Source organism: Armigeres subalbatus, chromosome 1 (genome assembly GCF_024139115.2).
Source record: "Armigeres subalbatus isolate Guangzhou_Male chromosome 1, GZ_Asu_2, whole genome shotgun sequence".
In the NCBI taxonomy this organism is placed as follows: Eukaryota; Metazoa; Arthropoda; class Insecta; order Diptera; family Culicidae; genus Armigeres; species Armigeres subalbatus.
Window position 1 is genome coordinate 107,312,859 of NC_085139.1, and position 25,578 is coordinate 107,338,436.

General features: G+C 41.4%; 2 protein-coding genes across 2 annotated transcripts in view; both read right to left on the reverse strand.

Annotated features, from left to right (window-relative positions):
* The window catches only part of LOC134204484 (torso-like protein), a 169,604-nt gene that overhangs the window by 88,150 nt on the left and 55,876 nt on the right, over positions 1-25,578 (reverse strand). The gene's annotated exons all lie outside the window — the stretch shown is intronic.
* LOC134206407 (uncharacterized) lies at positions 1,167-4,010 on the reverse strand (the record flags this gene model as incomplete). The annotated part of the gene is made up of 2 exons (XM_062682122.1): positions 1,167-1,226; positions 3,960-4,010. Coding segments are annotated over 2 exons (111 nt in total), but the record flags the coding sequence as incomplete, so codon positions are not given.

Here is a 25,578-nt window from a genome sequence, read left to right on the forward strand (position 1 = left end):
AAATTAGCAGAAATTAGGCTGTCTATTCTTGAGTGATGCGCGGTCGTACAAATGCCAACTTTGTTTTATATATATAGATATTGATTCGTGGTTGTACCTTCAACTGCATAGATGATCAAGCAGCTTACCTGAAATGGGATATAAATAAAAGAATCATTAGTCGCTTGCACTACTTTTTAAAGTTTCAATGTTATTACGTAATTTGAAATTGAAGAATTGAAATTGAGTTGATTAGTAGTATCAGTATACTGCCGTGAATCGCATATTTGTCTCATATGAATAGGAAATCCAGCAAATATGGGAAAGATTTGCGATTCACGGCAGTATAGTTGCAATAAAGTAGTTGAATGAAATGGATAGTACTAGATCGAAAGGCTTTCAAATTTTATGTGGAATTGATTCGGATGTGGGTATCTTTGTTTTGGTTCATATTATTGACCAAAGCTGATTGAGGGTATGCCCCCAAAAGGATTCCCTTCGGAATCCCAAGAAGATTCCCTTCGGAATCCCAAGAGGATTCTCTTCGGAATCCCAAGAAGATTGCTTTCGGAATCCCAAGAGGATTGCTTTCGGAATCCCAAGAGGATTTTCTCCGGTATCCCAAGAGGATGTCCATCGAAATCCCAAAAGGATTTCCTTCCTAATCCAAGGAGGATTCCCTTCGGAATCCCAAAAGGATTCCCATCGTATTTCCAAGAGGATTCCCATCACAATTCTAAGAGGATTTCTTTCGCAATACAAATAGGATTTTCTTCGAAATACCAAGAGTACTCTTTTCGAAATCCAAAGAGGATTCCCTTTGGAATTCCAAGAGGATTCTCTTTGGAATCCCAAACAGATTCCCTTCGGAATCCCAAGAGGATTCCCTTAGGACTCGCAATCTTAAGAGAATTCTTTTCAGAATCCCAAGAAATAAGGGAAAAATTCTTTTCGAAATCTCGGAAGGATTTTCGTTAGAATCCTGGAAGGGCTCCCTTCGCATTCCCGAAAAGGTTTCCTTCGGAATCCCGGAAGGATTCCCTTTGGAATCCCGGAAGGATTCCCATTGGAATCTCGGAAGGATTCCCTTTGGAATCCCGAAAGGATTCCCTTTGTTATCCCGGAAGGATCCCCTTTGGAATCTCGGAAGGATTCCTTTCAAAATCAAAAAAGAATTCCGTTCGGAATCCTGGGAGGATTCCCTTCGGAATCCTGGGAGGATTCCCTTCGGAATCCTGGGAGGATTCCCTTCGGAATCCTGGGAGGATTCCCTTCGGAATCCTGGGAGGATTCCCTTCGGAATCCTGGGAGGATTCCCTTCGGAATCCTGGGAGGATTCCCTTCGGAATCCTGGGAGGATTCCCTTCGGAATCCTGGGAGGATTCCCTTCGGAATCCTGGGAGGATTCCTGGAATCCTGGGAGGATTCCTTCTGGAATCCTGGGAGGATTCCCTTCGGAATCCTGGGAGGATTCCTTCGAATCCTGGGAGGATTCCCTTCGAATCCTGGGAGGATTCCTTCGAATCCTGGGAGGATTCCTTCGAATCCTGGGAGGATTCCTTCGGAATCCTGGGAGGATTCCTCTGAATCCTGGGAGGATTCCCTTCGAATCCTGGGAGGATTCCCTTCGAATCCTGGGAGGATTCCTCTGAATCCTGGGAGGATTCCCTTCGAATCCTGGGAGGATTCCTTCGAATCCTGGGAGGATTCCCTTCGAATCCTGGGAGGATTCCTCTGAATCCTGGGAGGATTCCTTCGTGAATCCTGGGAGGATTCCTTCGTGAATCCTGGGAGGATTCCTTCGTGAATCCTGGGAGGATTCCTTCGTGAATCCTGGGAGGATTCCTTCGTGAATCCTGGGAGGATTCCTTCGTGAATCCTGGGAGGATTCCCTTCGGAATCCTGGGAGGATTCCTTCGAATCCTGGAGGATTCCTTCGAATCCTGGGAGGATTCCTTCGAATCCTGGGAGGATTCCCTTCGGAATCCTGGGAGGATTCCTTCGAATCCTGGGAGGATTCCCTGAATCCTGGGAGGATTCCTTCGGAATCCTGGGAGGATTCCTTCGAATCCTGGGAGGATTCCTCTGAATCCTGGGAGGATTCCTTCGGAATCCTGGGAGGATTCCCTCGAATCCTGGGAGGATTCCTTCGGAATCCTGGGAGGATTCCTCTGAATCCTGGGAGGATTCCTTCGGAATCCTGGGAGGATTCCTTCGGAATCCTGGGAGGATTCCTTCGAATCCTGGGAGGATTCCTTCGAATCCTGGGAGGATTCCCTTCGGAATCCTGGGAGGATTCCTTCGGAATCCTGGGAGGATTCCTTCGAATCCTGGGAGGATTCCCTTCGAATCCTGGGAGGATTCCTTGAATCCTGGGAGGATTCCTTCTGAATCCTGGGAGGATTCCCTTCGAATCCTGGGAGGATTCCCTTCGGAATCCTGGGAGGATTCCCTTCGAATCCTGGGAGGATTCCTTCTGAATCCTGGGAGGATTCCTTCTGAATCCTGGGAGGATTCCTTCGAATCCTGGGAGGATTCCCTTCGGAATCCTGGGAGGATTCCCTTCGAATCCTGGGAGGATTCCTTCGGAATCCTGGGAGGATTCCTTCGAATCCTGGGAGGATTCCCTTCGAATCCTGGGAGGATTCCTTGTGGAATCCCGGGAGGATTCCCTTTGGAATCCCGGGTGGATTTCCCTTCGAATCCTTGGAGGATTCCCTTTGGAATCCTGGGAGGATTCCCTCTGGAATCCCGGGAGGATTCCCTTTGGAATCCCGGGAGGATTCCCTTTGGAATCCCGGGAGGATTCCCTTTGGAATCCCGGGAGGATTCCCTTTGGAATCCCGGGAGGATTCCTTGGAATCCTGGGAGGATTCCCTTTGGAATCCTGGGAGGATTCCTTCGAATCCTGGGAGGATTCCCTTCGAATCCTGGGAGGATTCCTTCGAATCCTGGGAGGATTCCCTTCTGAATCCTGGGAGGATTCCCTTCGAATCCTGGGAGGATTCCTTCGAATCCTGGGAGGATTCCCTTGGAATCCTGGGCAGGATTCCCTTGGAATCCTGGGGGGATTCCCTTTGAATCCCGGGAGGATTCCCTTTGGAATCCCGGGAGAATTCCCTTTGGAATCCCGAGAGGATTCCCTTTGGAATCCTGGGAGGATTCCTTCGAATCCTGGGAGGATTCCTTCGAATCCTGGGAGGATTCCCTTCGAATCCTGGGAGGATTCCTCTGAATCCTGGGAGGATTCCTCTGAATCCTGGGAGGATTCCCTTCGAATCCTGGGAGGATTCCTTCGAATCCTGGGAGGATTCCCTTCGAATCCTGGGAGGATTCCTTCGGAATCCTGGGAGGATTCCTTCTGGAATCCTGGGAGGATTCCTTCGAATCCTGGGAGGATTCCCTTCGAATCCTGGGAGGATTCCCTTCGAATCCTGGGAGGATTCCTTCGAATCCTGGGAGGATTCCCTTCGAATCCTGGGAGGATTCCTTCGAATCCTGGGAGGATTCCCTTCGGAATCCTGGGAGGATTCCCTTCTTCTGAATCCTGGGAGGATTCCTTCGAATCCTGGGAGGATTCCCTTCGAATCCTGGGAGGATTCCCTTCGAATCCTGGGAGGATTCCTTCGAATCCTGGGAGGATTCCCTTCGGAATCCTGGGAGGATTCCCTTCGGAATCCTGGGAGGATTCCCTTCGGAATCCTGGGAGGATTCCCTTCGGAATCCTGGCAGGATTCCCTTCGGAATACTGGGGGGCTTCCCTTCGCAATCCTCGGAGGATTCCCTTCGAATCCTTGGGAGGATTCCTTCGAATCCTGGGAGGATTCCTTCGAATCCCGAGAGGATTCCTTCGGAATCCTGGGAGGATTCCCTTCGGAATCCTGGGAGGATTCCCTTCGGAATCCTGGGAGGATTCCCTTCGGAATCCTGGGAGGATTCCCTTCGGAATCCTGGGAGGATTCCCTTCGGAATCCTGGGAGGATTCCCTTCGGAATCCTGAGAGGATTCCCTTCGGAATCCTTAGAGGATTCCCTTCGGAATCCTTAGAGGATTCCCTTCGGATTCCTAAGAGGATTCCCTTCGGAATCCTAAGAGGATTCCCTTCGGAATCCTGAGAGGATTCCCTTCGAAATCCAAAGAGGATTCCCTTCGAAATCCAAAGAGGATTCCTTTCAAAATCCAAAGAGGATTCCTTTCGAAATCCAGAGAGGAATCCTTTCGAAATCCAAAGAGGATTCCTTTCGAAATCCAAAGTAGTAGTAGTAGTAGTAGTAGTAGTAGTAGTAGTAGTAGTAGTAGTAGTAGTAGTAGTAGTAGTAGTACTGGTAGTAGTAGTAGTAGTAGTAGTAGTAGTAGTAGTAGTAGTAGTAGTAGTAGTAGTTTTTTCTTCCTAAGCAATTCTTCCTAAGCAATGGAGGAGGAATCTGCTCAACAGACATCCTGGGTTAACCAGGAAGTGCGGGGTTAGGGGCCACCTCCAACGAGGCAGGACTGCATCCCCGACCCGCTAAACCGTTTCCATTGCCGCCAAGCCCATCGTCCCTTCGGTACAACCAGAGAGTAATGCTTCAAAGGGGGGCCAGTGCACAACGCACCCTCGAGGCTAGCTGCGTGTCCTTGCAGCATCGAACATCGTGACTCGCTTTTTTAGAAGAACATCATGGTATCGTGCCAGCGCATTGTCGGCTTTCCAGGTGGCCTTACCACGCCCGTAGTAGTAGTAGTAGTAGTAGTAGATGTAATTTTGATATTCGTTTTATCAATCCAATTTACCAATTTTATCTGAAAGATAAAATAAATAACATAAAACATTGCCCAAGGTTTCCCATTGATGGAACCAGAGAGATAAGTTCAAGGATAAGCAACTAGAGTTCAAGACAGATGTTGATGTTTGTGTTGTCACCGCAACAGAGAGCAAAAAAATGAATATCTGACATCAAAGCTCATCAAACATCAGAAAAAAGCGAAGCACAAAAACGGAACAGAAGCGATGACAACAGGTTCCAGAGGATTCATCGTCTTTATAAGGTGGTGACATTTTCTCGCAAATCATCTCGCGTAATTGCCGCAGGTTCAGTTTTCCACCGATGACAGTGAGATGAGCAAATATTTCAAGAGCATGATGAGCGGCGTATACCGACCCACGTAACTACAAACTTCAATCAGAACCGCGCCGCACCGCCAACTGGTGTGTTGATCAAGTTCGATGATACTATTATAGGTGTCAGTCACGGAAATTAATTATGACGGAGTACACTGCATTGTGAGTAGCAAGTGATGCATCGAAGACAGTTGAAATTGAAAAAGTGGCTATTGATTATAATAATCCCTGCTCGTGTAAGGTTTGCATTGCAGCAAGTAGACGAAACCGCAATTCCGCACCGGTAAAGTAACGTAAAGCGATGTCAGCCGGGTTGAGCTCAGGTGAACTTGAGAAGGTTAAACAATCAAACAATAAATATGCTCACGATTTCCGATTTCAAGTTTATATGATCGCGTGGTCTCTTCAACCTTATGTATAATAAAAGCTCAAATATTTGAACAATTCATCTGTTACAAGCACCGGACCGTGTTATCCGCCGGTCGCACTATGAGCAGCTACCAGAGTATTTGTTGCCAGAAATACGCTGTATTAGCGTTTATATTAGAAACAAAAACAAATAAAAGCAACAAAGTGTTAAAAACCGTGGTTCAATTTTTGCCTTCTGATATGACATAGTGGAACGTTGCCTCGTCGTCGTATAAGGTGTAAATGATTCATTGGTAGGAGGATGCACTATTCAAATTAATTGTATGCTAAAGCTTCTGAGGGTTGCTCCAATATTCCCATGCCATTGAGAAAAGATTCACATTCGCGGCTCGAGTCGGTTAGTGGTGCGGAAGCAAAAGCGAATCAAGTTGCTCTATGATAATTCTATTGTCACGATGACATTCAGGGGCGAGGCGTACCGTGCGAAAAAATAAATTATCGAAACGCCAGAAATAGCGAATTTGCTGAACTTTGATGGGAACTGGAGCTTTATGATTACAAACATTTGAATAGACCATGGTGCATTGGAGGTCGATAAACTCCTACAAAGAATACATCAAGAAATCCTCCTGAAATTCCTCCTGGATTTCGGTCATGAATTTTTCTGAAATTTTCCCCAAAATCGCCGCAAGCAGGCGCTAACATACAGAAATTTGATTCCGAAATTGCGTGGATTGGATTATTTTCAATTTTTGCCGCCGATCACCAAGTGACTGCATCCGAGACAGACCAAATTATGAGGGCCCTTTTGTTCTAATGACTTACACCGGGGGTAAATTTGAGATAAATTTGCTCACTTCACTAAAAAAAATCCGAAAAAAGATCATAATGGCCGCTTTGGACTCAGCAACATTTCCGATTCCAGCAAACTAGAAACTTATACGTTTCCGTTGAATATTCGATGGACATTAGGGAGGACCAAACTTATTTAGTCGATTTTTCCCATATAAACTTCATGCTCGTTGAGCATCCACTTAGACTTCACGGATCTGTCTGAAATTTTTAAAGTAGCTTCTGGGAGTAAAGAACTTTATACGTCTCGAAAAACTGATTTGGATTTTTTTCATATAAGAGTGGTCCACCTTAATAGGCATTCATAGTTTGAATTTATTTTTTTTCACTGGGGGGTCATAAAAATTAAAGAGCTTTAAACGAGGGTGCGTAATTGACCTTTCCCGTCAAAAATTGTATCTCGTTTTATTGTCTCAGAGTTGAGTTCCATTGACCTAACTAGGTCCAAATTAAATTACCGACAGACCCACTACATAGTTGATTTTTTTTTATCCAAATTGGTTGGCGGTTCCGACCATTGACCGACATACTAGAGTTGGATTTTGGATCTAATAGAACGCAGGTCCATGAAAACTCGTTTTTTAACTTGAATGTTCTAGATAATCGGTAGAATTCCGTTGGGTTCCACTGGTTATTAGTATTCGATCACAAGTTACAGAAATCATATAGAAAATATGCATGAATAAAGTACTTTCAGTTATTTCAGCCCGTTCTAGATCATTGTTTACAGATTCCATTCGAAAATCTAGAAATGCCCACGACACATATTTTGCAATAGTTAAAATCTTAAAAATTCGGGGGTTGTAATCTACATACAACCAAATATTACCCCGGGGCAAGTGGGACCTAAAAAAACGCTAGTTCAACAAAATTGTTTACGCATACTAAGAAAACAGGGTATTTCAGGACATTAACCACGGATACATCATTATATGCTTCCGTTGTTGAAGTGTGGACGTGTTGTAAGCCATTTTTTCAGTTACAAAAAATATTGGTAGTGACAGAAATAAATTTACCTGTGGGAACCACTTACCCCTTCAAACGGGGCAAGTGGGACCTATTCTGCTTTATACTGTCGAACGAAACTAATATGAAGAATGTAGATAAAATGTTCATGTAGTTTCTGAGTCGTAGTATTTCAGATCATGGATGAAGGTTCATTGCTTGTCAGACTTTTGTTTTTGCAAAAAGAAAGGGTTTACAATGTTAGCAGATGTAAAAAAAAGTCGATTCACTGTTTAATTGGCTATTGACTGGCTTTCGATTAGCTATTAGCTTACTTTCTTACCAAATGTGTTAGATGGAAAAGATAAGCAAATCTTTGTTCACCTTTCGAATGAATGTTTATCTGTTCAGAACACAAATTATTACATAAATTAGAACCTCGAAAGAAACGTTTTTATTCAGGCGATGCGCAGTGTTGTAAATTTGTAATAGAACAAAATGGCCAATTTATGTCCTAAGCACTTTATTTATCTGAAAATCTGATGCGAAGTTTAAAAATAACAAAACACAAGACAAAACCTGTTGATCTATTGTAAAATAAATAGATTATTTGCACTGTAAATGGAAAATTTCACATAGTTATAAGCATTGCTCTTTTCCATGAGGGAGATAATTTTCAGAAAGTAAAATACACATTTGGTAAATCAACTGTACACTACTTCTTAACAACGAAAATAAATATATTCACTGCATTTGATTCAGATCCACATGATATATGAGTGTCGAAGTTATTTTTAACTAGACAACAATCTATAAACAGGTAAAATGGCTCTATCTAGAATGTTGTTCAAATATGTCCCACTTGCCCCATCTATTTTAAAACTCAAGGGCAAGTGAGAATTGCAGATTCTGGCTTTGATCAAAACTTTTAAATCGTTTTCGATATCACACAATTATTCAATTGCTCAAAATATTCACTTTCCACATCAATGATGAATTTAGAAACGGCTATTTTGTTGGAAATCCATTGAATTAAAATAAAAGTAATAGCTTTTGCCTGTAGTTAAAACTCATGATAAAACAATATCATTAGTATGGTGCCGCTAATGGTCTTTATTCCAAATATTTTTGTGTCAGGTGAATTCGTTGATAGTTCTGCTTCATCTTTCTAGAACATAGTTACCATTAAAAACGTTCACGGATTAATCGGCAGCCATAGTACCCACTTACCCCGTATTTTCACTTGCCCCGGGGTACCTTACTCTCTATTCCGGAGATACTACTTACTCTCTAAATATAAACTTTTACATATGCTGGTTTCCTTAGTAAGAAAGGGGCGCCCAATCAAGATTTCGCCAAGGGCGCTGGGAATCCACACTACGGCTCTGTAGTAAAGCTATGTCCATTTAGAATCCGGAATAATAAAATCATCTGTATCTCGGTAACGGATTGACGTACAAATAAAGTTAATACATCAAAACAAGGGTAATTCACTGTACTTTAAGGAAAAATTATTGATGCAAATAATTTCTTCGTGTTTCTAGTGAAAATTCGCACCTTCTTCATTATTCCTCTCATCAAAAGTTGCACACCTCCGGAGTCAACTTCCTTGGCACATTTGTTCCACATTTTGGTCATCTGAGTCGCGTCCCGAGCTGTTTTTCCATTTTTTCCACTTTTCTTAAGCATCCGCTTCATTACTGCCAAAAATGTCTCGATGGGCCGGAGCTGTGGGCAGTTGCGTGGATTTATGTTTTTATCGATGAAATCTTCGTTATTATCGCGGTACCACTGAATGACTTCCCGGCTGTAGTGGCAACTCGCCAAATCTGGCCAAAACTTCACGGGACCTTTATGGGCTTTATGGAAGGTCGACCGCGGTTTTTTGAGACATTCCTCCTTGTACAGCTTCGAGTCCATCGTCTTATTCGTCACAAACACTTAGATCTATGCCCCACAGTTGCATATCCCTTGCCAAAATCATCCGTTTTTTGCAAGTTTGTCCAAAAAGCAAACTTAAACTTCGCAGGAACTACTCCTCGTGCCGTCACCATGTAGAATTTTTGGCTAGGAAGCTGTCCGAAATCCATTTTGACGTAGGTTCCATCGTCGATGAGCAGGATTATCAACGTGGGTGTGCAGACTTTTTTCTCTCCTTTCGGCTTCCATCTGGAATAATTTTTGTTATGCTGCACGAAACTTCGTGAAATTTATACCACAGTAAGTGGGCGTCTAGGTAGACAAACCGCTGTAAAAGAATTCTTGCAGCGGTCACTTTCCGTGCCGCTGCAATACAATAAATGATTCCGGATTCTAAGTGGACATTGCTTTATGGCGAAAGTCATTTAACGCCGGTTTTCTCAAAATTAGAAACTTTTCACGAAAAACTATTCGGTACCAGTTATACAGTAAGGTATTTTCTACTACGCCTTCCAAATAATTTTTCGATAAAGGTGCCTAATTTCGAGATATCAAACCATAGATGCCTTCCGCTATACTGATTTCAGAGGGTTAACTCCTAGTGTGCCGCTGTAAGCGCGCTCGAAGTAGGTGATTCATTGCTTCTAAAATTCCTTTTGAACTGCTTTGGGATTTTCTGCTCTTGAATGAATTTCCGTATTTCTCTTGAAAATGCTTTTGTAATTCCCCAAGGTATTTCTCCAAGAATTTCTCCAGAAATCGCTTTTGAAATTATTTATGGAAATGCTTCTGAAACTCTTTTTTATTTGCTTTGGAATTCCTCATTGTATTTCCCTCTTAATGGATATTGGAAAGGGTTCTAAAGACTGTTAGAATTTTTTCGAAGAATTACCTAATTTTCAAAAATAAATCCCTGGATAAATATGCAAAAAGACTCCTGAAGAATGAATTCTTTGACGAAACATTTGCGTATGAAACTCGTGGATAAAAAACCGAAAGAATTCATAGAGAATATTCAGAAGAAATCTTCAAAGAAATCATGACGGAAGTTTTGAAGCATTCCAGGGAAAAAATGCGAAGGATGAAGAATATCTTCTACCGGAGAAAATCTTGGGAAATTCCTCCTGTTCACTTAGATCCAATTTTTATTATCCTGGCCCTGGGTTTTCAACTCGGAATATTCTCAAACCTTCAAGAATGTTGAAAATTCCTTCATGATTGGTTTTGGGCATTTCTCCATCCATGCGAAACCTTGACCAATGGCGTCTCATAAACCTATTTTTTTTTATTTATTCAACGGCCTAGGAAATCTATATTCTCATCCAAAAAAGGAAATACGTTTATCAGAGTCAATTAAACTGATCAAAATCTATTTATTTTATTCATTTACGAAAAAAAAAAATCGCAAAATTTAATCCGTTTGAGGTTGAGTAATCCTGTTTATTTGGGAGCACGAGCATTAGGTTTGAACAGTCTTCGGCACCGGCTTTTGGATCAACCGAAGAGTTTGGTATACTGTTTGGAACTGCGGCCACAACTACTATTCGGGCAAACCAATATTTATAGGGGCTAGCGGGGTCTGGGTCATTTGGCATAAAGACATTTGGCATAACACCATTTGGCATAAGGTCATTTGGCATAAAGGCCATTTGGCATAATGGTCATTTGGCATAACGGACATTTGGCATTATTTTGAACTGCAAGAAAAAAGTGGGTCATTTGGCATAACGGACATTTGGCATAATTTCCAACTGAGAAAGCGAAAGGGATATTTCATGTATTGATTAGCGTAGATGAAGTAGGTCGAAGCTATTTTCTGATAAATTTAGACTGATGGTAGACATTTTCCAGAAGAACGAAATAACAAAACGTCAGTAGGGAGGGATCACATCCATCATTGACTTATTCCGGCCACATGCCTACTTTTAAAATAGGGATTACATCCAACATTGCTTCAATCTGGGCATGCGCCTTAAGACCGGATCAAATCCACCATTGCCTTAATCCGGGCAAGCGCCCAACTTTAAAAACTCAAGCAATACACTTGTCGTAGACGAGTTACTTAATTGATTAAATCCCGGCAAGCGCCTACTTATAAAAAAGGAGTCACATTCGCCATTGCCATAATCCAGGCAGGGCCTACTTTTAAAGAAGGGATCACATTCACCATTGCCACAATTCGGGCCACACATCTACGGGCCCTCCTTAGCCGTGCGGTAAGACGCGCGGCTACAAAGCAAGACCATGCTGAGGGTGGCTGGGTTCGATTCCCGGTGCCGGTCTAGGCAATTTTCGGATTGGAAATTGTCTCGACTTCCCTGGGCATAAAAGTATCATCGTGTTAGCCTCATGATATACGAATGCAAAAATGGTAACCTGGCTTAGAAACCTCGCAATTAATAACTGTGGAAGTGCTTAATGAACACTAAGCTGCGAGGCGGCTCTGTCCCAGTGTTGGGGATGTAATGCCAATAAGAAGAAGAAGAAGAATCTACTTTTAAAGAACGGATCACATCCACTATTGCCTCAATCCGGGCAAGTGCCTTCTTTTAAAGAAGGAATCACGTGTACTTTTAAAGAAGGGATCACATCATCCATTGCCATAATCCATGCAGCCTACTTTTAAAGAAGGGATCACATCATCCATTGCCATAATCCATGCAGCCTACTTTTAAAGAAGGGATCATATCCTCCATTGGCATAATCCGGGGAAGTACCAACTTTTAAAGAAGGGATCACATCCTTCATTGCCATAATACGGCCACACGCCTACTTTTAAACAAGCGATTACATCCATCATTGCTCTAATCCGGGCATGCGCCTACTTTTGCATTGCATTGCAAAAGCATTCTTTCCACGAGAGGATAATGTCGTTTTAAATTTTGTTATCGACGGGTGTTATATTTACTATTCCACCGTTTTCCGCACCACTTAGTCACCATTTAGCAAACGAAGCGAACGCAAAAAAAAATATGCCAAATGTCCGTTATGCCAAAAGACCCTCACTTTTGACGCTGGTCACAATTATGCCAAATGGCCGTTATGCCAAATGACCGTTATGCCAAATGGCCTTTATGCCAAATGACCTTATGCCAAATGGCGTTATGCCAAATGACTTTATGCCAAATGGCTCGCTCCCGGGCTAGCGATCAAGAAACCGACATTTGGGATATCGATAACCGGAGTCTTCGGTCAAATACCCAGCTACAAAAAACGTTTAGCCATTTTATTGTTGGGGGCTCCGGAAATCTAGTTCTTTGGAACTATTACGAGTACGAATATATGACAAAAGATCGAAAGAACAAAAGGTCGAAATTAAAAAAGGTCGAAAGGGATAAAAGATCGAAAGGAAAAAAAAATTAAAGAAAAAAATGTCGAAAGGGACAAAAAGCCGAAAAGGACAACATGTAAAAGAAGAAGGACAAAGGCACCAGTAAAAAGGACGAAGAAAGAAGCAAGGAAGAAAAAGAGAGAAGGGAGAAAGAAGAAGGAAAAGGATAATGACGTCGATAGCTGTCCCAACGGAAAACTGTCAGCATGAGTGCTCACACTGCTTTCTCGGACGGGAACTGAGACAGATCCTAAACTGAAATGCGAAGCTGCGAATTAAGCTCGTCGCTGCTTGACCGATGGGCTTGACAATGCTTCATGGATTGCTTTGGGCACTTCTAATAGCTTCTCAATATTTTTTCTTCATCCGACTCCGCTGCAGCTCCAGGTATTGCTGATGATACTTGTTCCACACCCGACGCATCCACAGCCTGGTCAATGAAATCTTCATCGAGAGCTTCGATCATATCGTTTTCTGTTGTATCCAACAAAATCCGCTCAATTGATTCTCTGAGTACTGCTAACACAACCCTAGCAAATGAATTTTCTGGAATCTTCTTCAGTTGCTTATTATCCGGTTCATTCCGAAGCTGACGTTGGGGGCAAGATTCTTTTTTGTGTCCCAGCGTTCCACACAAAAAGCACTTGTCTTTAAAGCCGCCATAAAACACCCTTCCTTTCCGATCGATAAAGATTGTCAATGGTGGAATATCCGCGTTTACTTCCATATAAACAAATAGTCGAGTCTCAATGGACATTTTAGCGAATAAATCGATCCACTTTCCCAAATTTTGCAAGCACCGATGATAATCATCATCGCTGAGCTCCGGCGGCATATCGAATACACGTACGTACCGTACATTTGCTCCTGCGAGACACATACACATTTCTAAAGACCATCCATTCGAATACATAAACTGCCGTGGATCTATCCTGCATTTTCTCTTAACGCCTCCATCATAGCCTCCGGAGTGGAAAACTTAACTAATAATAATCGCTCCATCGCAGTTCGATATGGTGTCTCCATTAGTTTAACATCCATGTATTTTTTTAGTTAAATCATTGTAATTTACTCAAAATTATTACCGTCATCCCCCCGATGGGTCTGGGGGTGAGAATGGGTTTCTTACCGGCGTGCCGGAGGTCGGTGAGCAAAATCGTTCAAAAAGGTCTCTTATATTTTAACCTTCTTGCCCTTAGATACATTCAGTCTAATCTACAAGCAGTGTAAAAGTGACCCATTCTCACCCCCATTTGACCCATTGTCACCCCCGACGACGGTACCCAAAATTTTTATTTCAAATAAATCAACTAATAAACTAAATTCATTATTTTAAGCTTAATTTTTTAATATGTCCGTTTTAACCACACACTGTGTCCATTTCACCAACATACTTATAAACCGGGCTGTTTTCATCCTAATTTTCAATGTCATAAAAATCACAATATCTGATTGTTTTCCAATAAATTGACTTCAAGTCAATGTTCGTTTTTACGTTTACGTCAAGATTCACGTAAGTGGTAGTGGTTTAGGTCGCCAATATCGCTTAGGGTGTTCATTTTAGCCCCCAGCCCCCTACGTGTTATGCATGAAAAGAGCAGATACCCTACGACAGAAAAGTAGGCATGGATGAACATTGCACTAAAAAACATTAGACATCTTAGAATGTCAAACAAATCGTGGATATAGAAAAACGCAATATGACGATTTGTGTAATTGATTGTGGGAGAAAAACAATGAAGTAATAGCCTATTAGAGACTAATACCCTAAACTATGTTTTGTAACACAGCAGAATAAGAAATTTTTCACGCGATGAAAAAAAACCCGGGTCATCCAACTAGCGGTGTTTCCTTTCTCATGCAGATACAGACAAACATTATCTCAATTCGTCAAGCTGAGTTGATTAGTATATAACACTATGAGTCTCCAGGACTTCTATCACAAAATCTTCTTGGAAGTGTATAGCCTCTTCGTAGCACCTTGGTTTACGAGAAAGGCAAAACTCTGATTAATCCACCTGATGGAGTTGGTGCCTTTCTCGTTCCAATAAAAAAACACTAAAAATATGAGTGAGTGTTTTTTAGCGTGTTTTGCGCATAGAAAATAGCATAACTTCTGATCCCATAGTTTAATCTAAGGGTATGCGATAACAAACTTTTTCCTAACGAAACGAAACGAAACGAAATTCAAAAAGTCTGTGTTGATTCGAAACGAATCGAAACGAAATGCAAATTTACTTTCGAGACTTCGAAACGATACGAAATCAAGTCCATTTAATTCGAAATTTTACGAAACGAAACGAAATTTTATTTTTTTCCGCGGATTTTTTATTGAATTGGTTTTACATTATGAACGCAACTCTGATTTAATTTTTTCAAAGTCAGATACCTGCTTTGCGAACAATAGAGTTACAGCAACAGAAAAAGCTGTCTGTGATAAATTACCGCGTTCCCGTTGGCGATAAGGTAATATCCCAGCATTAATGCCGCTTCCAAAGGAATTATTCGTGGATCTGGTCAATTTATCATTTCAGTTTTATATCAGTACGCTTCTCGTAATTGATGGTGTTGTCGACGCACTGCTGGAACCGCTGTCAGTTCACTCGATGATAGTTTCGCCGGATTAGCTCGTGCCGATTCACTGAAGTTCCAATTTCCGCCACCACCGGATAGTGGTCCGAGCTGAGCTCCTGGAAGACGACCGACTGGAAGACATGATCGTGCATGTTCGTGATGAAGATGTCGAGCGATGCATGTGTCCCGGACCGTGTAACCCGGGAAGGGCTCTCAGGGCTCAGGATGGTGGAGTGGTCCTCTTGTTAGCCGTTGGATCAGATGACTCCGTTCCGGTTTGAGACGGTGTTTCCCCACGATTGGTGCTTTGTGTTCAAGTCTCCGGCGATGATAAACTGCCCCTGCCGCCGAGTAAGCTTGACTATATCCCTGCGTAGCTCGGCCGACGTGCCATCGTTAACTTTGGCTCGTGTGGGACAGTAAGCCACGATGAAAGTGACGACTCCGAGGGAGGTGGTGACTTCCACTTCAACGGCTTCAATGAATTTGAGCTTGAAGTCCGGCAGCAGGCGACATGCAATGTTGCTTCGCACGGCGATTGCCACTTCTCCCCCTCTGGAGCTTGTTCGATCGAACCTCACCAGCCTAAAACCCGGAATTGTTGCACTTTCCTCGGGCTTCAGTTGGGTTTCGGTGATGAAAGCCGCGTCAATCTCCTTCTTCTGAAGGAAATCGTTGAGCTCAACGATTTGGCTCTTGAGCGAGCAGGCGTTCCAATAGTAGCCATTTTCAATGACGAAAAGGTCCAGAGTGTAGATCTGGTCGAACCGGGATTTGCAGCTTCGAAGCCGAGTCGCAAGTTGGCTGAATATTAGAGCCAGCTGCGCCGAGGTGTAGAGCGGAGCGGAATCCTTCGGGGGTAGAGGATGCTCATCTTGATGTCGGCAGAATCCAGGAAGATGGAGCCGGCGGTGCTGGAGTTTGAACCAACGCAGATGTTGCTGCCAATCGCTTGTGCGGTTGTAACGGTGGGAGGACTGGAATCGCTCGACGGGATAGTTCACCTCGTTTACTACAAGAACACGGTTCTTCTTCGGAAGGTTTCTGGTGGAAGCCTTCTTCCGGTTTTCAGGAATTCGGCTCGCTTCGGGCAGCCCTTTGTGGTGGCCCGATGTTTGTCTCCACAGTTGGCGCGCTTGGGATCGGCCACCTCCATCTTGTCACACTCGTCAGTTGGGTGGGGTTCGCCAAACTTGTTGCAGCGCGGCTTCATGCGGCAGTTTCTGGTTCCGTGCCCTTCTCGTCTTGTCGTAACGAGCAATTTTGTGCACCGCGACTGGCTTGTTTCCTCCATGTCATGGAGCCCTCGCAGCAAAGCCTTGAGCGGCTTTGTGCCGGGGAGGTCATGAGTGTAAAACTCATATCTGTGGACCTACAGGAACTTTACGACTGACTTGTGATGGTCCGTGTTGGTGGGCATCACCTTAACGCCTTCACTGCAGAGCCGGAATGTGCAGTTTAGGCCTTTCGCGATCAATTCCCGGAGCTTTGGTCGCAGTTCCGGCGGGTCACCTCTGATGAAAACCGGCGGGCACTTCTCCTTCCGCACTGATTCTTGCGCTTCTTCGGCGGATTGCTGGTGTCGTCAAGTGGCAACGACGAGTACACGTTGCTATGCAATAGTTGTTTGGAGGGGTTACCCGCGTTTCCAAGAGCAGTGCACTTAGGCACTTTTCCCGTGACCGAATCGCCAACCGAGTCTCCCATGACGGGTCCGGGAGAAAATAACGCCAACGCAACGAAGCGAAAACGTAAACAGCGAACGAACGAGAAAAAACGGGAAAAAACACTTGGAAAAGAATGCGCGAGCAAAAAACACGTCCGTACGTGCTGCTGTCTCGAACTCTTATGCTGTGGTGTGCGTGTGTGCGTGTGAGAGAGGGGCAAGCGCAGCCATTGATGCTATCAGATGTTCCATGGCCTCCGAAAATCCGGAACATCTCCGGTGTCCGGTGGCCAGTACTCGTGACCATGCATGTTCCTAAATCTTGACTAAATTTGCCGTCGATTGTTTCCGGTTTTATCCAATTTCATCAATTTTTCAGAAAGTTATAAGGATTTGAATTTGGGCCAAATTTCCAAATTCAATAATTTTGCCTTACCCCTGTATGTAATTCAGATTGTATTTCAGAAATGTAATCGCAAAGTTTTTACGGCAGACGTTTGCCAGGTATAAAGAAATAATTTTTCTTTTCTCGTATAAACAGTTGTACCAAAAGGCTATCGTTTCCTTCCAAATTAAACCTTTTTAATAGGAGGCTCGAAGGCCAAAACGGAAGAAATCGGCCTTTAATATGAAAGAGGCGCTCTGAAAAGACTTTACAAGGGCCCTAGGAATTCGCGCCACGGCTTTGCCTTTTCGAAAAAGTTATACTGATCTGATTCATATATGTGTGCTCTTCATATATGTATACTCTGTACCTGACGTCATGAATGTTAAGTCGGATCACTTTTGTTTTTTTTTATAGAAAAACAAAAACGTATTTGTTGACACAGAATGGGATTGTGTAGTATGCGTTACTAGAAAAAAATGTATAATATTAAGTTTTAAAAACAACTTTATGATTTTGTTCAGCGGCGCAGCCAAAATTTTTGATAATACACGACCGCACGAAGCAGTATGGTTTAAGTTTAAATTTGTTTCGAAATTCCGCGGAATTCCGTTAAATTTCGTTAAAAGCCAGTTTTTTCGAGCGAAATTTTTGTAATTTTGCGAAACGAAACGAAATCAAAAAATCAGATTTCGCCATGCTCAAATTCCGCGAAATTCCGCGGAATTTCGTTTCGAACCACCTGAAACGAAATTTTTCGAAATACCGCATATGCTTAGTTTAATCTGGCCAATTTTCAACAGCAAACAATGGAACTAGATTCCCCGTCGAATGGAACTTGTTGCAAGTAATTCGGTCGATTGATATATAACACTATGGGTCTCCGAGTTTTCTATCAAAAGTTTGGTTTAGGAGTGATCATATAGCTTTTACGTATACTTCGCGAAGTCGAAGCACATTTGTGGGTTCTACAGTAGAGGAACAGAGAGGATGGGATGGCAGCCCTGTTTCACTCAAAATCTGACAGATAGCAATGGGTTTTTTCATAGGAGGGAAATGCAGAAAACGCTAAGAAAAAGGTTATAAAAAGAAAAAGTAGAATCACGAAAAAAAAACCAGAATAATCCACCTTGCGGCGGTGGTGCCTATCTCGTGTATTATAAGCTAAGTACAAAAAAGTGTGTCTCACATTTTTTTGTACACACACACATACATACATACATCACATCAATTGGTCAAGCTGAATCGATTGGTATACATATAAGACTATGGGTCTCCAAGCCTTCTATCAAGAGTTCAGTTTTGGAGTGATCCTATGGACTTCACGTAAACACTCAACCCTCTTTTTACGTCACTTTTAGGAGAACGTAAACCGAATGCGACGTAAAAAAAATGTTTCTTAAATTTCTAGTATTTTATTTAATTAATTGATCGTTGGATACTTGAAAATACATTCGCTTGCGTCTTACATGAGGTATTCTAAGATCTCTCCAAATCCAGGCATATGAGATGTTATAAGATCTCCAAATTGTCCTGGAGTTGGAATCAAATGGTCTACCGAATCAACCAAGCTTTCCACGTTGTCCACAGCCGCACTCAATTTTGTCTTCTGAGTATCAGTCTTTCACTTACGTCTCAAATACAGACATATGAAATGCTGTAGGATCTAAAAATTATCCTGCAGTTTAAATCAAATGGTCTATCGAATCAACTAAAGCCTTCATGATGTCCCAAGCCGTGGTATAAACTCATTTATGTTCTCTGAGTATTTGTCTTTCACTTGCGTCTCGAAACAAGACATATGAGGTGTTGTAAGATCTCCAAATTGTCCTGGAGTATGAAACAAATGGTATAATGAATCAACCAAGCCTTCCATGGTGCACCCAGCCGCGATATCAACCCAATTATGTCTTCCGATTATTTGTCTTTCACTTACGTCTCAAATCCAGGCATATGAGATGTTGTAAGATCTCCAAACTGTCCTGGAGTTTGAATCAAATGATCTAATGAATCAACCAAGGCTTCCATGATGTCCTCAGCCGCGGTATCATCAAAATTATGCCCTCCGAGTATTTGTCTTTCATCTGCGTCTCAAGTTCAGGTATATGAGATGTTGTAAGATCTCCAAATTGTCCTGGAGTTTGAATCAAATGGTCTACCGAATCAACCAAGGCTTTCACGATGTTCCCAGTCGCGGTGTCAACCCAATTTTGTCTTCTGAGTATTTGTCTTTCACTTGCGGCTCAAATCAAGACATATGAGGTGTTGTAAGATCTCAGAGTTGTCCTGGAGTTTGGATTGCTTGCGAATTGCGTATCAAATTCTGGCATGTAAGATGTTGTAAGATGTTCTAGAGATTGAATCAAATGGTCTACCGAATCAACCAAGGCTGCGGATGTAAACCTTAAGCTATATGATCCACTGAATTCTTGGATCACATGGGATTCAACCATTTTTGGGGATGTTTCCAATTTGGTTCTGATGTTTACAATTTGGCTCTTCTTCTTCTTCTTCTTCTTCTTCTTCTTCTTCTTCTTCTTCTTATTGGCATTACATCCCACGCTGGGACAGAGTCGCCTCACAACTTAGTGTTCATTAAGCACTTCCACAGTTATTAACTGCGAGGTTTTTAAGCCAAGTTACCATTTTTGCATTCGTATATCATAAGGGTAACACGATGTTACATTTATGGCCAGGGAAGTCAAGACAATTTCCAATCCGAAAATTTTCTAGACCGGCACCGAACCCAGCCACCCTCAGCATGGTCTTGCTTTGAAGCCGCGCGTCTTACCGCATGGCTAAGGAGGGCCCCCGCTTTGGCTCTATGGATCATAAAGAGCATGGACCATTTTTGAAAAAAGATAACAACTCTTTGGTTATGCGTGTAGATATTGAAGCCTACACTCCAGAGAATTCTTCGATGACCTGGAATGGAATAATTGTTGAATGCGTATCTAAAATGAACCTATGGGTCAAAAGGGGATGAACCAATTAAAAATAATAATCCTGTAGACCTTAAGGTTACTCCTGACGGAATCCAAGATTAAAAGTGCTCGCGTTTTCGGGGGCACACCACTCGATACGGAAGCAATACACAACTGTCATTTTTATTATTTCACGAATGCTGCGACGCAGCAAAGCTAAATCAGCAAAAAATGACAATTGTGCGCCGCCTCTGAATCGAGTGATGTGCCCCCGAAAACGCGAGCACTTTGGAACTTGGATTCCGTCAGGAGTGACCTTAAGACCTGTACTCCACGACTTTCTTAAATTACTTGGAATGGAACAATAGTTGAAGAGGTATCCAATTCAGTCCTATGGATCAAAACGGGTATGAGCAAGTTTTTTTTAAAGAGATATCAGCCTTTTGGTTACACGTGTTGACCGTACGGCTTATATTTCAGGGTTGGAAGATATTCATAGATGATTTGCAATGGAACAATAGTTGAAGCCGTATTCACTTTGGTTCTATGGATCAAAAAGGGCATGGCCTAATTCATATGTGACCGGATTCAGTCACAATCAAATTGCTACAACCATTTTTGTCTGACTTGTGCTGCTCGGGTTGTTACCGCGACTGGGGACATCATGAAGGCCTTGGTTGATTCGGCAGATCATTTGATTTAAACTGCAGGACAACTTGGAGATCTTACTACATCTCATATGTCTGGATTCGAGACGCAAGTGATAGAAAAATACTCGGAGAAAATTAATGGGGTGATACCGTGGCCGGGGACATCATGAAAGCCTCGGTTGATTCGGCAGACCATTTGACTCAAACTCCAGAAAAATTTGGAGATCTTACAACATATCATATGCCCAGATTAGAGACGCAAGTGAAAGGCAGATATTTGGAGAACATAATTGGGTTGATACCGCGGCCGTTGACATCTTTGAAGTCTTGGTTGATTCGGTAGACCATTTGATTCAAACTCTAGGACAATTTTGAGATCTTAGAACATCTCATATGCCTACATTTGAGACTCAAGCGAAAAACAAATACTCGGAGGACATAATTGGGTTGTTACCACGGCTGGAACATCGTGGAAGCCATTGTTTATTCGTAAACCATTTGATTCAAATTCCAGGACAATTTGGAGATCTTACAACATCTCATATGCTTGGATTTGAGATGCGAGTGAAAACAAATACTCGGAGGACGTAATTGGGTTGCGGCTTGGGACATCATGGAAGCCTTGTCGGCAGACCATTTGATTGAAACTCCAGAACAATTTGGAGATCTTACAATATCTCATATGCCTGAATTTGAGACGCAAGTGAAAGACAAATACTTGGAGGACGTGATTGGGTTGTTACCGCGGCTGAGAACATCAGGAAATACATGGTTGATTCGGTAGACCATTTGATTCAAACTCCAGAGCAATTTGGAGATCGCAAGTGGAAGACAAATACTCGGAGTACATATTAGGGATGAAACAGGATAGGTCGAAGCCGAAATGAATAAATAAATAAATAAATATATAAATAAACAACCCTTGGGTTACGCGGGAGACCTCAAGACCTGTACTCCAGGCCGCAGTGTTGGGAAAGACTCAAAATCTCAAAACTTATAAACGATTCACATCACTCGTGTGTTGAAACGCATCCAACTCAGCACCTAAAAAATCATGGATGAGTTGAATCATTCATTTGAATCATCGTAGGTTTTCTTTTGTTCTCCTTCGGAAAATAACAGTAAATTAACGTTTAACATATAGGACAATGGATACTCTTGCGTATGTAAACAATAAAATGCCCCCAAATTGATTATAAACACTTTTTAGAGCGAAATGATTTTTTGGGAAATGAGCATGAAAAACTCAGACGTGATGCATTATTTTAAAATCGCAAACGAGTTAGTTCGCGCGTAACTGCCGTAAAAAGAGGGTTGAGTGTACTTAGTATACGCGAAAGGCAAAAATCCACAGTTAGATATGGGATGCAATTTCTCCAAATAATTTTAAAAATATCAAAATGATATGTATTTGAAAATGATTTGGAGCACGAGGTTAGACTTTTGATTGTAGATAATATTTTTATCTGATTATTATTGATAATTTTTTTTTCTCGAGTTGATCACGGAAAAGGTAGGAAGAGATCCCCCAGTGCAGGACACGTTAGCCATTTCACGAAAATCTCTTTTTATTTTTATTTTTGCCTTTCTCGTTCAACAAAGTTGTACCGAAAGGCTATCATTTCACTCCAAAATCGAACTTTTTATAGAAGTCTCGGAGACCCATGATGTTATATAACAATCGACTCAGCTCGTCGAACTGAACAAATGTCTGTCTGTCCGTGTGTATGTGTATGTGTGTGTGCACACGAAAACCGAAAAACATTAGCCAATTTTTCATATAGTAATTCTTAACCGATTTTCTCGCAACAAGTTGCATTCGACAGGGGACAAAGCCTTGTTGATCACTATTGAATTTGATAACGATCGACCATTGCGTTTAAAAGTTATTAGGAAAATGGAATCGAACTATATAAGCGCCATATAAGGTTGGTGTCTTGGCTAAATGCGAGAAAGGCAGTATCATCACTCGGTGAATTAAGTTGGTTTTTTTTTTTTTTTAACTAATTTAATTTGCTAATTATCTATTACATGCATTCATCTCTTAGACTAGGTGTTCCGTGTTTTCTTAACACTATCATCCTTATTTGTTATGTTACTTTTTAGTTATTATTAATACATTTCAATTGCCTCTGGCAGTTAGGATTTTTCCTCTGGTTTAATTGAACCATGTAGGAATTACAATGTTTTCAACTTAAACTAAACCTAACCTAATTTATACTAAGGGTACAATGAGCTTATCGTTGCAATAGAAGATTGCAACGATTTTTGTCTAAAATTGGAAATTATTTTGTTGGACATTTGTTGCAATGTCTCAGTATTAGAAATTCTATGAAGTTCATTGGTACTATACCACGGAGGCAACTTCAGAATCATTTTCAAAATTTTATTTAGAATCCTCTGAAGTTCATTCTTTCTTTTATTGCAGCAACTAGTCCATATTGGCACAGCATACAACATGGCTGGTCTAAACATTTGTTTGTAAATCAAAAGTTTGTTCTTAAGACAAACATTTGGCTTGAAAGCCTTCAATGTGATTTTTTAAAGTTAATTTTTGGTCCAGCAGAAGTCCTAAATATTTGGCTTCGCTAGACCAATTAATTGGAATCCCATTCATAGTGACAATATGTCTGCTAGAAGGTTTCAAATAAGAAGCTCTCGGCTTATGTGGGAAAATTATAAGCTGAGTTTTGGAAGCATTCGGGGAAATTTTCCATTTTTGCAAGTAAGTGGAAAAAATATTCAAACTTTTTTGCAATCTACTACAAATGACACGAAGGCGTCGCCTGAGAGGCCCGTGTCATCTGCATCTGGTTTTTGACACCCTGGTGGTAAATCAATTAAGTCATTAAGTTAAAAATGTTATACAATATGGGCCTAAGTATGCTGCCTTGGGGAACACCAGCTTTTACAGGTAATTGATCAGATTTAGAATTCTGATAGTTTACCTGAAGTGAGCGATTTGATAAATAATTTTGGATCAGTTTAATGATGTACAGAGGAAAATTAAAATTCATCAATTTTACAATCAAACCTTCATGCCAAACACTGTCGAATGCTTTCTCTATATCAAGAAGAGCAACTCCAGTTGAATATCCTTCAGATTTGTTAAGCCGAATTAAGTTCGTAACTCTTAATAACTGATGGGTGGTTGAATGCCCATGGCGAAAACCAAATTTCACATCAGCAAAGATAGAATTGTCATTAATATGAACCATCATTCTATTTAAAATAATCTTTTCAAACAGTTTGCTTATTGAAGAAAGCAAACTGATTGGGCGATAACTAGAAGCCTCAGCTGGATTTTTGTCCGGCTTCAAAATAGGAACAACTTTGACGTTTTTCCATTTATATGGGAAATATGCCAATTGAAAAATTTGTTAAATAAATTAACCAAAAAGGATAAAGAGCTCTCAGGAAGTTTTTTGATAACTATGTAGAAAATACCATCATCACCCGGGGCTTTCATATTTTTAAATTTTCTAGTAATAGATCTCACTTCATCCAAATTAGTTTCCAACGAAAAGTCAAAAACATTCTCTTGATTGAGAATGTCTTCGAAGCTCCGTGTAACCTGATCCTCAATTGGACTAGTGAGACCTAGACTAAAATTATGGGCACTCTCGAACTGCTGAGCAAGTTTTTGAGCCTTTTCGCCATTTGTTATTAAAAATTTATTTTCCTCTTTAAGCGCTTTATTTTCCTCTTGTTAATTTCCAAAAGAGTTTCGAACTGGGATTCAACTTCGAGACATTATTCTCAAAATTGGTATTTCTCAGAATAGCGAAACGTTTTTGCCTTTCTCGTACAACAAAGTTGTACCAGAAGGCTATAATTTCACTCCAAAAGTGTGTATGTGTGTAGCCCATAAATATTTTTTTTGTTAAACGCGTTTCATATAGAAGGGCTTGACAGATTTGAGTGCAACTGGTTTCATTCGACGGAGCAAATTTCCTAGTTGGACACTATTGTTTTTGTTTTTCAATAAATCAAGCAGTTTGGATTATATTTTTATTTCTTAATCAACAAAAACACAAATGTACATTGAATCATTAATCATTTTAGCCGTGGCGCAACCCCCGGTAGCCCACGGTAAGTAATTTTTAAGCAACGTACTAGAATTGCACCAAATCTTTTTACCGCATTTACAACATTAATTCGAATTCAACATATTGAATCGAGAAAGGCATCATCACCAACGGTGGATAAATTTGGGTTTTTAATTTCATTTTGCAAATCTCGCCAAATAACTTTCAACGCGGGATCGCGATTTGCTTGGTATTGCCTTCGCCTCACCTTTTTAAGACGAATCAGTAGCTGAAGATCGTCGTCAATAATAATGGAGTTGGATTTAATTTAACATTTAGGAATTGCAATGCCTCTGGCTTCGACAATTAAATTTGTCAAAGATACGAGAGCATTGTCAATATCACTTTTGGTATCGAGAGGAATATCAACATCAAAATTCCTATCCTAATACGTTTTATATAAATCCCAATCAGCTCTGTGGTAATTGAAAGTAGAGCTGATTGGATTATAAATGGCTTCTTGTGAGATTTCAAATGTCACAGGAAGGTGATCAGAGTCAAAGTTAGCATGAGTTACCAATTGGCCACACAGCTGACTTGAATCCGTTAAAACCAAATCAATTGTAGAAGGATTTCGAGTGGATGAAAAACAAGTTGAATAGTAATAATATCCCGCAGAACAATCTTCAAATAAAATTTTGCCGTTGGAATTGCTTTGAGCATTATTCCATGAATGGTGTTTGGCATTGAAGTCACCAATTACGAAGAATTTTGATTTGTTGCGAGTCAGAATTTGAAGATCAGCTTTCAACAAATTCTTTTGCTGTCCATTGCATTGAAAAGGCAAGTAGGCT